Source organism: Pristiophorus japonicus, chromosome 5 (assembly GCF_044704955.1).
Source record: "Pristiophorus japonicus isolate sPriJap1 chromosome 5, sPriJap1.hap1, whole genome shotgun sequence".
Taxonomy (NCBI): Eukaryota; Metazoa; Chordata; class Chondrichthyes; family Pristiophoridae; genus Pristiophorus; species Pristiophorus japonicus.
In genome coordinates this window covers 169,670,116-169,683,887 of record NC_091981.1, presented here as the reverse complement: position 1 = coordinate 169,683,887, position 13,772 = coordinate 169,670,116, and the positions used below count along the sequence as shown (strand labels likewise).

The window sequence follows — 13,772 nt, the reverse complement described above, 5'->3', positions numbered from 1 at the left end:
ATTTATTGGTTTAAAAAAATATATATTTCTTATTAATTTTTTTTGATTGATTTATTGGTTGATTTTTTTGATGTATTTATCATTTATTATTGATGATGGCTTTTTATTTGTAAAACTGAAGTGTTTAATGTTTGTAAACTTCCCTTTAAACCCCCCCCCCCACCATTTCCTACGCCTGATTTGTAACCTACGCCTGATTTTCTAAAGTGTAGACAAGGTTTTTTCGAGCGTACAAAAATCTTCACTTACTCCATTCTAAGTTAGTTTGGAGTAAGTTTTCACTGACGAAACTTTGAAAACAGGCGTAAGTGGCCAGACACGCCCCCTTTTGAAAAAAAAATTCTGTTCCAAAGTGAAACTGTTCTAACTGACTAGAACTGGAGCAAACTAAATGACTAGAATTCCGATTTCTAAGATACTCCGTTCTACACCAGTTGCTCCTAAAAATCAGGAGCAAATCATGTGGAAACTTGGGGCCATAGTTTCAGAATAAAGGGCCACCCATTTAAAACGGAAATGAGGAGGAATTTCTTCTCTCAGAGGGTCGTGAATCTTTGGAATTCTCTACCCCAGAGAGCTGTGGAGGCTGGGTCTTTGAATATATTTAAGGTGGAGATAGACAGATTTTTGAATGATAAGGGAGACGAGGGTTATGGGGAGCGGGCAGGAAAGTGGAGTTGAGGTCAGGATCATCAGCCATGATCTTATTGAATAGCGGAGCAGGTGCGAGGGGCCAAATGGCCTACTCCTGCTCCTAATTCTTACGTTCTTAATATATACCATAAAGAGCAGTACTAACAATACCGACCGCTGGAAACACCACTGCACACTTCCCTCCAGTCTGAAAAACAACCATTCATCGCTATTATCTACTTTTTATTCCTTTTTGTATCCACACAGCCACTGCCTCTTTAATCCCATAGGCTTCAATTTTATTAACACGTTTTGCTTTACTCCTACAGTTGTAGTGTAAATGTACATTTATACTAAAACAGAAACCAATCCATCTAATGAAGATAATCCACTTGATAAAGTGTTCATCTAAGGAAGATTTATGCATTACTAAAGACAACAAGTTGATGCTTATAGGCATTCTCATGATGCCCAGTTCTATGTTTCTTTGGAGAAAAGATGAAATTTGGTTAAAATATAATCAAGTACTTTTTAGTTATTGAGACAGGAAGCCAGTAATTCGTATTACCTATATGCACTCAAACACAATTCCACGTATGTTCGTTCTTAAATGGAATCCAATATCCAAACTGAGTATTCCCAAACAAAATGTGTTTAAAAGCTAATGAAGCACTTTTAAAGTAATTTATCCAAATAGATTAACAGATAGTACCACAATGTAAATTACTTCAAAATGGTTCAGTGGCACAGGGGAAAACTGCAAACAGTACATTTAAATTATAGATTATACCACAGGTGCAGCTGCCAAAGTAATTTTAAAGGGGAAGCCTTTATTCTCCCATGAGTCAGGTAAGATTTATTTTATCAGTATTTGATTATAAGAGGACTAATTAAACAAAGTAATTCCAAGCTGCCTCTATAGCAATGTAACAACAGCACCTACAGCAATGTTAACTGTAGCTTCAACGCACACAAAGGATACGATTGGTCCAGTTTCAGACATTTTATCCAGTCTGTATTTGCTGAAGTATTTTCATTTGGTTTCCACTTGTATAATAATACATTTCCACAGTCCAAACCCACTGCAAGAATGTAGCTATCAGAGAGAAAAAAAATGCAATGTTAGTTCTCATTTACTCATCGAATAGGACAGAAATATGTAACTGTATACAAGTGGGTTATTTGCCAAAACTTTGAAAGATCAAAATATTTAGACAGACATACAATGAAATGATAATGCTGCAGACCCACCATCATCAATTATCTGCCTCAGCCATATAAACAGCTTCATAATGTTATTGGTGCATAATTTAAAATTAAACATACAGTAATGTAGTACTACCCACTGACTTGATTTAAAAAAGCTGTCAAAGTGTGATATTATTGATTGGGAGATATAACATAGAAACATAGAAAATAGGTGCAGGAGTAGGCCATTCGGCCCTTCGAGCCTGCACCGCCATTCAATGAGCTCATGGCTGAACATGCAACTTCAGTACCCCATTCCTGCTTTCTCGCCATACCCCTTGATCCCCCTAGTAGTAAGGACTACATCTTACTCCTTTTTGAATATATTTAGTGAATTGGCCTCAACAACTTCCTGTGGTAGAGAATTCCACAGGTTCACCATTCTCTGGGTGAAGAAGTTTCTCCTCATCTCGGTCCTAAACACCACTCTTCAGGACATCATCTACATTTATTTACCTGACCTGCTCAGATATCCAAGCACATCTTGGCCAGAGGGTTGGATATGCCAATGCATGCAACTGCTATAAAGATATTGTCTGTAATGATATTTTGAGAGTAACCTTTGATAAAAAGCTAAATCTAATTCCAGGTGATGGGAATGGTGGGTGGGGGTGTGGAACGAGAGAAAAATGGAGAGATTTCTCTGCTGGGAAAATAACATGGGGGATGAACTTCCATAGGCATTTTGCCACTCATCCACCATAACTTTGTCAGAGACATGCAGAAACCATGGAAAAAAAAGTGCAAACTCAGTTTACATAATTTCTTCAGGGCTTCTGTGGATCTCCGCCAGTTACGGGGGACAAGTAGGAGAACGCCTACGAAAATATTCTGCTTCCTAAATGTAGTAGGTGTAAAATATTCAATGTGGTATTTAAACCAAAGTGAAAAAAGGAAGCAAAGCAGTTACTAAGTCAGGCCACCTCCATTCCCAATAAGATACACACTGTATATAGAATTTTTTTAAATGCCATCACGAACTGCAGATGGGAAAAAGAATCTTCAAAGTACTTTCATCTGCAATTATACAAGTATAAACCTCTTTTACATAATTTCTGGCATGCTTTTATAGGATATACAATGAACATGTAATGTATCCTGACATATGTATGCAAATAGAGAAGAACTAATTTTGAAGGAAAATGAATTACTATTTTAAGTCCTACATTCTTACTAACAAAGATACGAATGTTGAATGAAAATACATAAATGAATGATGGTATGGTACATCATTACACCAATGTGCAGTTATTGAATGATGAGAAAAGGGTCTATGTGAGTTATTCTCTCATCTATGCTATTGTGGGGAGTAAATACCCCAAATGGAGGAAGAACTGACAGACATTCATCTTGAACCATATACAGATTGAGCGTCCGAAATCTGGAATTCCAAAATTCGGAATGTTGCGGAATCCGGACACCGGTGCGATCCGTGGTGGGGTCATCTGAAAACCGGAAAATGTTCCGAAATCCGGACTCCCCCCACCTCGGCGACTGATCTCGCCCTGACCCTCGATGGCCTGACCTCCGGCCCAGCTTCGCCTGCCCCGACCTCGCCCGCTCCGGCCCTCGGTGGCCCGACCTCACCCGCCGTGGCCCTCGGTGGCCCGACCTCACCCGCCGTGGCCCTCGGTGGCCCGACCTCACCCGCCGTGGCCCTCGGTGGCCCGACCTCGCCCACCGTGGCCCTCGGTGGCCCGACCTCGCCCACCGTGGCCCTCGGTGGCCCGACCTCGCCCGCCCTGACCCTCGATGGCCCGACCTCCGGCCCAGCTTCGCCTGCCCCGACCTCGCCCGCTCCGGCCCTCGGTGGCCTGACCTCACCCGCCGTGGCCCTCGGTGGCCCGACCTCGCCCGCCCCGGCCCTCGGTGGCCCGACCTCACCCGCCCCGGCCCTCGGTGGCCCGACCTCACCCGTCCCGGCCCTCGGTGGCCCGACCTCACCCGCCCCGGCCCTTGGTGGCCCGACCTCACCCGCCCCGGCCCTCGGTGGCCCGACCTCACCCGCCCCGGCCCTCGGTGGCCCGACCTCACCCGCCGTGGCTCTCGGTGGCCCGACCTCGCCCTCAGTGGCCCGACCTCGCCGGCCCCAACTTCGCCCGCCCCCGGCCCTCGCCGGCCAGCCCTGGCTCCCCCCTTCTCCCCCCCAGCTCCAGTTCCCCCCTCTCCCCCTTACCTCGGTTGCCAGACCCCACCTACCTCAACCCAGGCAAAGATGTTCCAAAATCCGGAAATACCCGGAATCTGGAACAGCCTCGGTCCCGAAGTTTCCGGATGCTCAACCTGTATACACACTTCCTGATCACAGAAAGGCACTGGAAGACTGAGAGCAGACTATCCCATTGCACTCATAGCTGGGAGTCCTGCGGGGAGACTGACAGAAAGAGAGAAAAAAACTGAACACATAAAAAGTCACAGACAAAAAAGAAAGGAATGCACAATGTTTGAAATACAGGTGTTTAGATTGTTGCATATAATGGCTACTTGTCCGATACTGTTAATTAATTACGAATGAAATGGTAACAAAGCAGGTGCTAAGAAGCAACTGAAGTTGGCAGCTTTGCAAGGACTAAAATAACAAGCTGAACTTGGAAATCTAGGCAGATTCATTTTGGTTGTGCTCCACTTGACGAATGCTGCTGTGGGGTGGTGGGGGCGGTTGCTGGGGGAGAAGGGGCTATCAACACTATTGCTTTCTTTTTCAGATGTCACTTTACAACCATCCCCAAAAAAAGGTCAGATGCTAAGCTATTAATTCAAGTGTTCTTGTCTTAATGATGCAACCACTTGTGATACAACAACATCTACTGTATTTAAAGGAACATCTATGGGATTTGTTTTGGATCTATAAAAAGCAGCAAACCTGAGGACTGGAAGAATTTTGTAATACAGCAGAGGAGGACAAAGGGTTTAATTAGGAGGGGGAAAATAAGAGTATGAGAGGAAGCTTGCTGGGAACATAAAAACTGACTGCAAAAGCTTCTATAGATATGTGAAGAGAAAAAGATTAGTGAAAACAAACGTAGGTCCCTTGCAGTCAGATTCAGGTGAATTTATAATGGGGAACAAAGAAATGGTGAACCAGTTAAACAAATACTTTGGTTCTGTCTTTACAAAGAAGACACAAATAACCTTCCGGAAATACTAGGGGACCGAGGATCTCGTGAGAAGGAGGAAATCCTTATTAGGCGGGAAATTGTGTTAGGGAAATTGATGGGATTGAAGGCCGATAAATCCCCGGGGCCTGATAGTCTGCATCCCAGAGTACTTATGGAAGTAGCCCTAGAAATAGTGGATGCATTGGTGATCATTTTCCAACAGTCTATTGACTCTGGATCAGTTCCTATGGACTGGAGGGTAGATAATGTAACACCACTTTTTAAGAAAGGAGGGAGAGAGAAAACAGGTAATTATAGACCGGTTAGTCTGACAACAGTAGTGGGGAAAATGTTGGAATCAATTATTAAAGATGAAATAGCAGCACATTTGGAAAGCAGTAACGGGATCGGTCCAAGTCAGCATGGATTTATGAAAGGGAAATCCTGCTTGACAAATCTTCGAGAATTTTTTGAGGATGTAACTAGTAGAGTGGACAAGGGGGAACTAGTGGATGTGGTGTATTGGGACTTTCAAAACGCTTTTGACAAGGTCCCACACAAGAGATTGGTGTGCAAAATTAAAGCACATGGTATTGGGGGTAATGTACTGACATGGATAGAGAACTGGTTGGCAGACAGGAAGCAGAGAGTCGGGATAAACGGGTCCTTTTCGGAATGGGAGGCAGTGACTAGTGGAGTGCCGCAGGGCTCAGTGCTGGGACCCCAGCTATTTACAATATACATTAATGATTTAGATGAAGGAATTGAGTGTAATATCTCCAAGTTTGCAGATGACACTAAGCTGGGTGGCAGTGTGAGCTGTGAGGAGGACGCTAAGAGGCTGCAGGGTGACTTGGACAGGTTAGGTGAGTGGGCAAACGCATGGTAGATGCAGTATAATGTGGATAAATGTGAGGTTATCCACTTTGGTGGCAAAAACACGAAGGCAGAATATTATCTGAATGGCGGCAGATTGGGAAACGGGGAAGTGCAACATGACCTGGGTGTCATGGCACATCAGTCATTGAAAGTTGGCATGCAGGTACAGCAGGCGGTGAAGGTGGCAAATAGTATGTTGGCCTTCATAGCAAGGGGATTTGAGTATAGGAGTAGGGAGGTCTTACTGCAGTTGTACTGGGCCTTGGTGAGGCCTCACCTGGAATATTGTGTTGAGTTTTGGTCTCCTAACCTGAGGAAGGACTTTCTTGCTATTGAGGGAGTGCAGCGAAGGTTCACCAGACTGATTCCCAGGGTGGCAGGACTGACATATGAGGAGAGACTGGATCGATTGGGCCTGTGTTCATTGAAGTTTAGAAGGAGAGGGGATCTCATAGAAACATAAAATTCTGATGGGACTGGACAGGTTAGATGCAGGATGAATGTTTCCGATGTTGGGGAAGTCCAGAACCAGGGAACATAGTCTAAGGATAAGGGGTAAGCCAGTTAGGTCTGAGATGAAGAGAAACTTCTTCACTCAGAGAGTTGTTAACCTGTGGAATTCCCTACCGGAGAGAGTTGTTGAGGCCAATTCACTAAATATATTCAAAAAGGAGTTAGATGAAGTCCTTACTACTAGGGGAATCAAGGGGGTATGGTGAGAAAGCAGGAATGGGGTACTGAAGTTGCATGTTCAGCCATGAACTCATTGAATGGCGGTGCAGGCTAGAAGGGCCGAATGGCCTACTCCTGCACCTATTTTCTATGTTTCTATGTTTCTATTTTCTATGTTTCTAGCCTTGTATGAGAGGAATGTTATTGTGTGAGCAGCAATCACTGCAAGGTTGTTACCGCTCACATTGGGAAGAAACTGTTATCTTCACTGATAAGTGCTATTAATCCAAATTGGAGAACAAAATGAACACTCATTTTCCTTTGGCACATTAGTGCTGAGCTGCAAATTCCCATATCCTTTCACACAGATATCACTGAACCAGAAGTTGTTCCTCGTTAAAACTTTGGCTGGATTGAAAGTTGCAGTGCAGTCTTTCCAAGGTGGAAAAATTCATTCAGAACAACTTTTTAAAATGATCATGCTGTGTAATTTGAACACAAAGTAGTTCTTGTAACGTGTCATGGTTTCTCGAACAGACACTCTATTACAACCAGCATGCCAGCTATCTCCTTATGGAGCTTTCCTTGGTTTTCTCGAGATGGGTGCATTTCCAACACGGTGAGAATGTTCTAAGCACTGTAACATTAATTTTCTAAGACATACCACAGTAAGAATGCATTTAATATACTTTATACTTTAGAGCTCTTTGTGAACTTGTGCATAAAAATAACTTTTCAAAAGTTGCAATTGACTTGGTTTGTAAATACTGATCGACCTACATGAGATGCAGTGTGAAAGGAAGGGAAGAAATGTACATTACGTGAGCGGGATTTGTGATGTACTCTGGTCTCTGGTGCAAAACGCACAAGACAAAACAAGTAGATATTCCAACAAGATCTTGTAGAGTAGGACTTGTGGTAAATAGAAAAGACCCAGAGTAAATAAATGAAAATAATCTTAGTTCCTTAGTGAAAAAAATGACCATAGAATACTTTACATGTAAATGTAGACAGGCAGACCAGGGAGTACATTTATATTCCAGATACATTTTCTGCCTTGACTCATGCCCTCTATAATTGCAGTTTTTAGCTTCAAAATTATATGGACAAGAACCACATCAACTTATTAACCTACCTCCCATCTAGACTTGGAACATGGCTGAAGCTGACAGCTGTGGCTGCATCCCCTACATCCAGCACTGATGAACATGGCCTGACAATGCCCAGGCTGCTTCCTCCAGTCCTTCCAGCTGAAGCCACATCACCCCACACAACCAGCTACCAGACAAAAAGGAAACAACAAACTATTTACTGCATGACACAACATTTAGATCAAAAGTAACAATTTGAAAGAGCAGAAATTAGACTTTAGGAATCCAAATATTAGGAAAAAGGCAAATGCTGTGAAAGCAGGTTACACATGTAAAAAGCGCAAAGCTTATCCGATACAGTTATATGCTTACTGAAATGTTGCCTTCAGTAACATTTCACTGTATGCAGTTCAATTTCTGCTACAGTATTTAGTGCTGCTATGTTATAAATAATTACATATGTGTCTTGCATTCTCTAAGACATAGAAACATAGGAGCGCACAGGATCATTTTGGTCAAATTGGCTGGTTCAAAAACAGAATTCACAGTTCACTACCTACAATCCCTCAATTGCCAATAATCAATATTTGTACAGGTACTCACTTAATGTTAACATTTCATTTCCTTCAAGTGAAGGGAAAAGATGGTTTAACTTGTGGGCAGGATTGGCAGTGCAACTAAAAGATGAGCTTTTCTTGATGTGCTATATAACAGAATTGCTGATGTGCAAAAAAAGAACTGAATACACTTTCAGTATGAAGCCTATTTAACCAAGCTCTTACATGGTGCCAAATTCTTAAAAGACACAATTTGCTATCAGTCTGCCTCCTAGCATGGGTGCCGATCAAACTGCTTCTTCCTGGATGGTGTTGAGTTTGAATACTGCTGCAGCTGCACCCATCCAGGTGAGTGGTGAGTATTCAATCACACTCCTGACCTGAAGCTTGTAGATAGTGGAGAGCCTTAGACAGGTCATGAGGAGAATAGAGTATCCTGTCTCTGCCTTGCTCTTGTAGTATGTTGTTAATATAGCTGATTCTATAAAACCTTCCAGTCAATGGTGAACCCCAGATGTTGAAGGTTGGGAATGGGAGGTGGAGATAAGGGTTGCGGTTGATCTTTTTCCTTATTCGAGATGATCAATGCCTGGCATATGTATGGTGTGAATGTTATCTGCCACTTGTCAGTTCAAGCCTGGATGCTGTACAAATCCTGTTGTAAACTGGTATGACCCGATTCATTATTGAGGGAGTTGTGAATGGAGCTGAACAGTGGAATCATCAGAGAGAAACCCAACCCTGACCTTCTGAAAAGAGAGAAGCTCATTAATAAAGCATATGAAGATGGTTGGGCTGAGGATGCCACCCTGAGATACACTTTCAGTAATTTCCCGGGGCTGCAATGATTGGCTTCCGACAACTACAACTATGCGTCAGGAATGACTCTAGCCACTGGAGAGTTTTACAATGACCCTTATTGACCTGAGATTTACTAAGGTTCCCCGGTGGCATACTCAGTCAAATGCTGCTTTGATGTCATGGGCAGCTACTCTCCGTTCTCCCCTGATATTTAGTTGTAGTGTTGATATCTGTATCAAGGGTGTGACGAGCTCTGAAGCCGGTTATTCCCAATAATATTTCTATTAAAGATCATGTAAATTTCTCATCACATCTCCACTCCTGACCTGCTCTAATTACTCACCTTCTTGTCACGGCTACCAGTGACAAAGTATTTACTATTGAAAGTCCAGTCACAGGACCAAATAATTCGGCTGTGTACAGATGTATTTTTATCAGTGTGTGCAAACAGGGAAAAAAAGGGATCTGAAACCAAAACACAAATATATTACATACAAGCAAAACACTTTCAAAGTAATTAAGTTCATCCAGATAAAGCCTATTATTTATTTAATAAAAATTAATCACAGATATGGAAGCTAGATTACTCCCGCATCCTATACTGTTGAAGGTAGTAACTCCTTCCAGACGTACAATTCCATGGGTTCCAGTCACCTCTCCCCAAGTAGCCATTGTTCATTTCTGGGCCTGGACATCGAATTTTAGCAAGCTATTCAACCACAAAAGGCAACAAAAATAGCTTGCATTTTAACATAACACAGCACAGGCCTGAGATCAAGCCCAAGAGCTCCCTGGTTTGCATGGCTCGGGTATTCATTAAATAAACTCCATGAGCTAGCGGGGGAGCTCACAGGCCAATCTTAATTTCAATTTCTCTAAATTGCTAACAGAATAAGCAGTAATAAAGAAACATGGGCCCGGATTTTGCAGTAAAAATGATTGAAGCTAACAGCGCACACTGTTATTAAAGAGTAAATCGGAAAGCATTTCCAGCGACCACATATGCAGTTAATCGCGGAAATCAGGAAGTTGCTGTCCAAGTTGCCCTGCTCCTCTAGAAGCTGCACTATGTATCTCGCCGACAGACTCGGCATTGAAACACATGGAAATTGGGGTATTTATGTGATAGATACCCACTAAACTTGCCAGAAAAGGTTAGGGCTTGTCCATTCGAGTAAATTTTCAATGCCGTGATAAGTCTTAATTATTGCCACACAACCTCTCTACCACTGAAAATTAACTTTTACAAATGTGGAGTCTCATTCCTTTAGATTTTAATTATTGTTGGAGATCTAAAAAAGTGAATTTTAAAACTTTTTCTTTGTCTTTTTATCTTTCTATTTTAATCCCATCTTTATTTCCCTCTCTTTATTTTGCTTTCTGTATATGATTTGGCATTAACTATTCTAACTTATACTTCCTGGCTCAGCCTCAGTGTGCCTTATTAAGAATTCTTCAATCTGATTGGTTAAGGAGACAAACTGTTACTTGTCCTGTTAACATATATCCCAGCTCCCCTCTACAGGGTGCTGCGTCAAAATGACTTTCTCGGCACAGCAAGTTCCGGCGCAAAAACCCATAGAATGTAGTGAATGGCTGGCACCGTTCGTCTGCTTCTGACTGCAAAATCTAGGCCATTATTTGGTTAATCTGCAGTAAAGCAATCATAGTACTGTTATAGAAATAGAATTATAAAAATATTGCGAGAATTTTTCTGTTACTTATTAAATGTAATGACTATTAAAATACCGTAATACAGTTATAGAGAATAAATGTCCCGATATTCCTGAGTGATAGTGACACTCATCGAATAGGCCGCTGTGATACTCGGGTATTGTTTTTCAATTTACGTGGAATTTCCCACATTATCATGCTGACTTTTTTTTTTTAATACTGGCTCTTGTTTAGATTAGATTCCAGATTAGAATGTGTACCTTTAAATCTAGTTTTCAATTAATTGATACCAGTCTCCTGCAATCGTACACAAGAAAATACAAGTATGAAAGCATCTTTAAAGTTTTTAAAAGTTGGCTGATTTCTTCATCAAGTGACTTGGGATGATGGCCATACGTTTCTACATGTCGATTGTCCAATCCCATGAAGGGCATTGGAGGAGAGAAGGAAGACTCGAAGGGCAAATCAATCTCATGCTCCTCTCATGCTTTGTAGATTACAGATCAATACTGACAGATGATTTATGATGAGATTAGTGTATGCTGAGTGATACTATAAAGGTGAAACAGGGAATAAATCTGAAAGGAATTGAAAAAAAATCTAAAATATTCCTCCAAATTGCTTGGTGGTAGTTCGTTTTTCTGTGACGCTTAAAAACTGAATGGCTTGAGTGAATTTTTCAAGCTTTAAACACTTCAGGGATGATTTTCCTGGAGCTCACAAACAGCAGTAGTACACATGGAGCAATGCAATGGAATAATACTGCACCTGACATCACCTCTCTGCACCCCAATTTGCTTTCGGGGCTAATTAGCATGTCTTAGGTATTACGTGGGCAGACAATGAGGCCTTAGTTGTGAAGGCACAGGAAATTGAAAGCACTGCTGCAGGCCTTTGGCTCTTTAAAGGGGCTGGAGCTTGGGGCCTTGGGAGAGCCTGTGGAGGATACAGAGAAGCCTGAGCGTGGGTGAGCAGTGTGGAAGCCTACAACCTGCAGACAAAAATCTTGGAATGCGTCAGAGAAGTGATCTTTGCTTGAATATAATTTATAAAGTGGAAGTACAAAGTAGCACGATTTCATAAAAGTTAACAATTCATCAGCATGCTAATAAAGAGGACTCGTTGTATAGGTTGGATGGCAAGGCCACTGAGCAGCTGTTACAAGAAGTTGACCCGAGGAGCGATGTCCTATTTTCATAAGAACATAAGAAATAGGAGCAAGAGTAGGCCATATGGCCCCTCGAGCCTGCTCCGACATTCAATAGGATCATGGCTGATCTGATCTTGGGCTCAGCTCCACTTCCCTGCCTGCTCCCCATAACCCTAGACTCCCTTATCTTTCAAAAATCTGTCTATCTGCATTTTAAATATATTCAATAACCCAACCTCCACAGCTCTCTGGGGTAGAGAAATTCAAAGATTCACGACCCTCTGAGAAGAAATTCCTCCTCATTTATGTTTTAAATAGGCGACCCCTTGTTTTGAAATTATGCCCCCTAGTTCTCGATTCTCCGAGGGGATGCATCCTCTTTGCATCTACCCTGTCGAGCCCCCTCAGAATCTTATGTTTCAATAAGATCATCTCTCATTCTTCTAATGAGGCCCATTAGAGACTTCATAGGCCCAACCTGCTTTCTTCATAAGACAACCCCTTCATCTCAGGAATCAACCTTGTGAACCTTCTCTGAACTGCCTCCAATGCAAGTATATCCCTCCTTAAATAAGGAGACCAAAACTGTATGCAGTACTCCAGGTGTGGTCTCATCAACACCCTGTACAGTTGTAGCAGGACTTCCCTATTTTTATACTCCATCCTGCTTGCAATAAAGGCCAACATTCTATTTGCCTTCCTAATTACTTGCTGTACCTGCATACCAACTCTTTGTGTTTCATGTACAAGGACCCCCAGATCCCTCTGTACCTCAGGTTTCGAAATAAAGTCATGAAGGCGGTGGCATATAGGACACAACATAAGGTGGCTAAACTATCAGCAGCAAAGTGCCAAGCACATGATGCAATTGTGGAAGTTTAGTGGCCTCACCAAAAGGGGAAAAGTGTGAATCCTTAACTTTTTACCTTCTATCTTATGGCGATGTAAGGGGCACTCTATTTGTTAGAGCTCACAGATCCACATGGGTGCTGTCAATTACACTCTGCACAAACCAGTGAGATGGCAAAAAGCAAGGCAGATGCTTGCTGCTCCTTGGCATTAATGGAAAAAACAATTAGCTCATTTGCCCTGGAAAACAGTGCATCCATATGTATCTGATGCTGACAATGCCACCTGTGGCCCCCTGAAACCTTCCAGTGGCAAAAAAGTTGAAGTACAGTTGTTACTTTTAATGGTGCTGAAATAGCTGTGGAGGCTTGAAATTGTGCTCTCAGATCTTCTTGCAGCATGTGACAGAAATTTTATACAAACTCCTTGCCAAACCAGAGCCTTCTTAGGCATTGCTTGTTTGAAAGGTCCAGGAATGTTCACTTTGTCCTCTAAACTCGCTCAGCTGGCACCTCCCAGTCAGCACTCAACAACAACTTATATTTATATAGCGCCTTTAACGTGTTGTCTCACTGCCTTTGCATCTTGCGATGCTTCCTGCTCATCCTCCTGCATAGAACATATGTAAAGGCTGTTCCTCAACCTTTGCAGATCTGGCTACGCATCTTTCTCCATGTGCAGTAGAAAGAGTCTGTAGTATTTAATTCATTTTAATTTAAGCCTTGTAATTGCTTAATCTAACAGTTCTCTATTTGATTTAAAGGTACTAAATCAGGCAATCGGGATTCGGTCTGTTTAATTGGATTATTGCATTCTTTTTTCAAAACAGATTTCAAAAATGATCATTAATGTATGGATGATAAGTTTAAATTTAAATTTTGGAGAGCTGCAACATGAACACACAACCTTACCGTACGCAGGAAACCTTGAATTTGTTAAACTATGAGCTTTTTAAAAAAAAAGTCACATACATCTTGACTCTACTTGTTACATAGATGTACAAGCAAGTAGCCTAGCATTTATTCAACTTCTTAGACATTTACATTGTGCATCAAGAAAGGTCTTCGGGGCCAAAATTCACCATCCCCAAAGGGACAGCTACCGCAGGGTTTGGGCGTCC

General features: G+C 42.2%; 1 protein-coding gene across 3 annotated transcripts in view; it reads right to left on the bottom strand.

Moving 5' to 3' along the window:
- elp2 (elongator acetyltransferase complex subunit 2) overlaps window positions 1-13,772 on the bottom strand; it is a 197,779-nt gene that overhangs the window by 12,099 nt on the left and 171,908 nt on the right. For all 3 annotated transcript variants that reach the window (XM_070881084.1, XM_070881085.1, XM_070881086.1), the window contains 3 exons: window positions 9,323-9,444; window positions 7,666-7,808; window positions 1,616-1,729 (listed from right to left, as the gene is read on the bottom strand). In XM_070881084.1, the coding sequence (XP_070737185.1) occupies window positions 1,616-1,729; window positions 7,666-7,808; window positions 9,323-9,444 (379 nt within the window). The remainder of the gene's footprint in view (window positions 1-1,615; window positions 1,730-7,665; window positions 7,809-9,322; window positions 9,445-13,772) is intronic.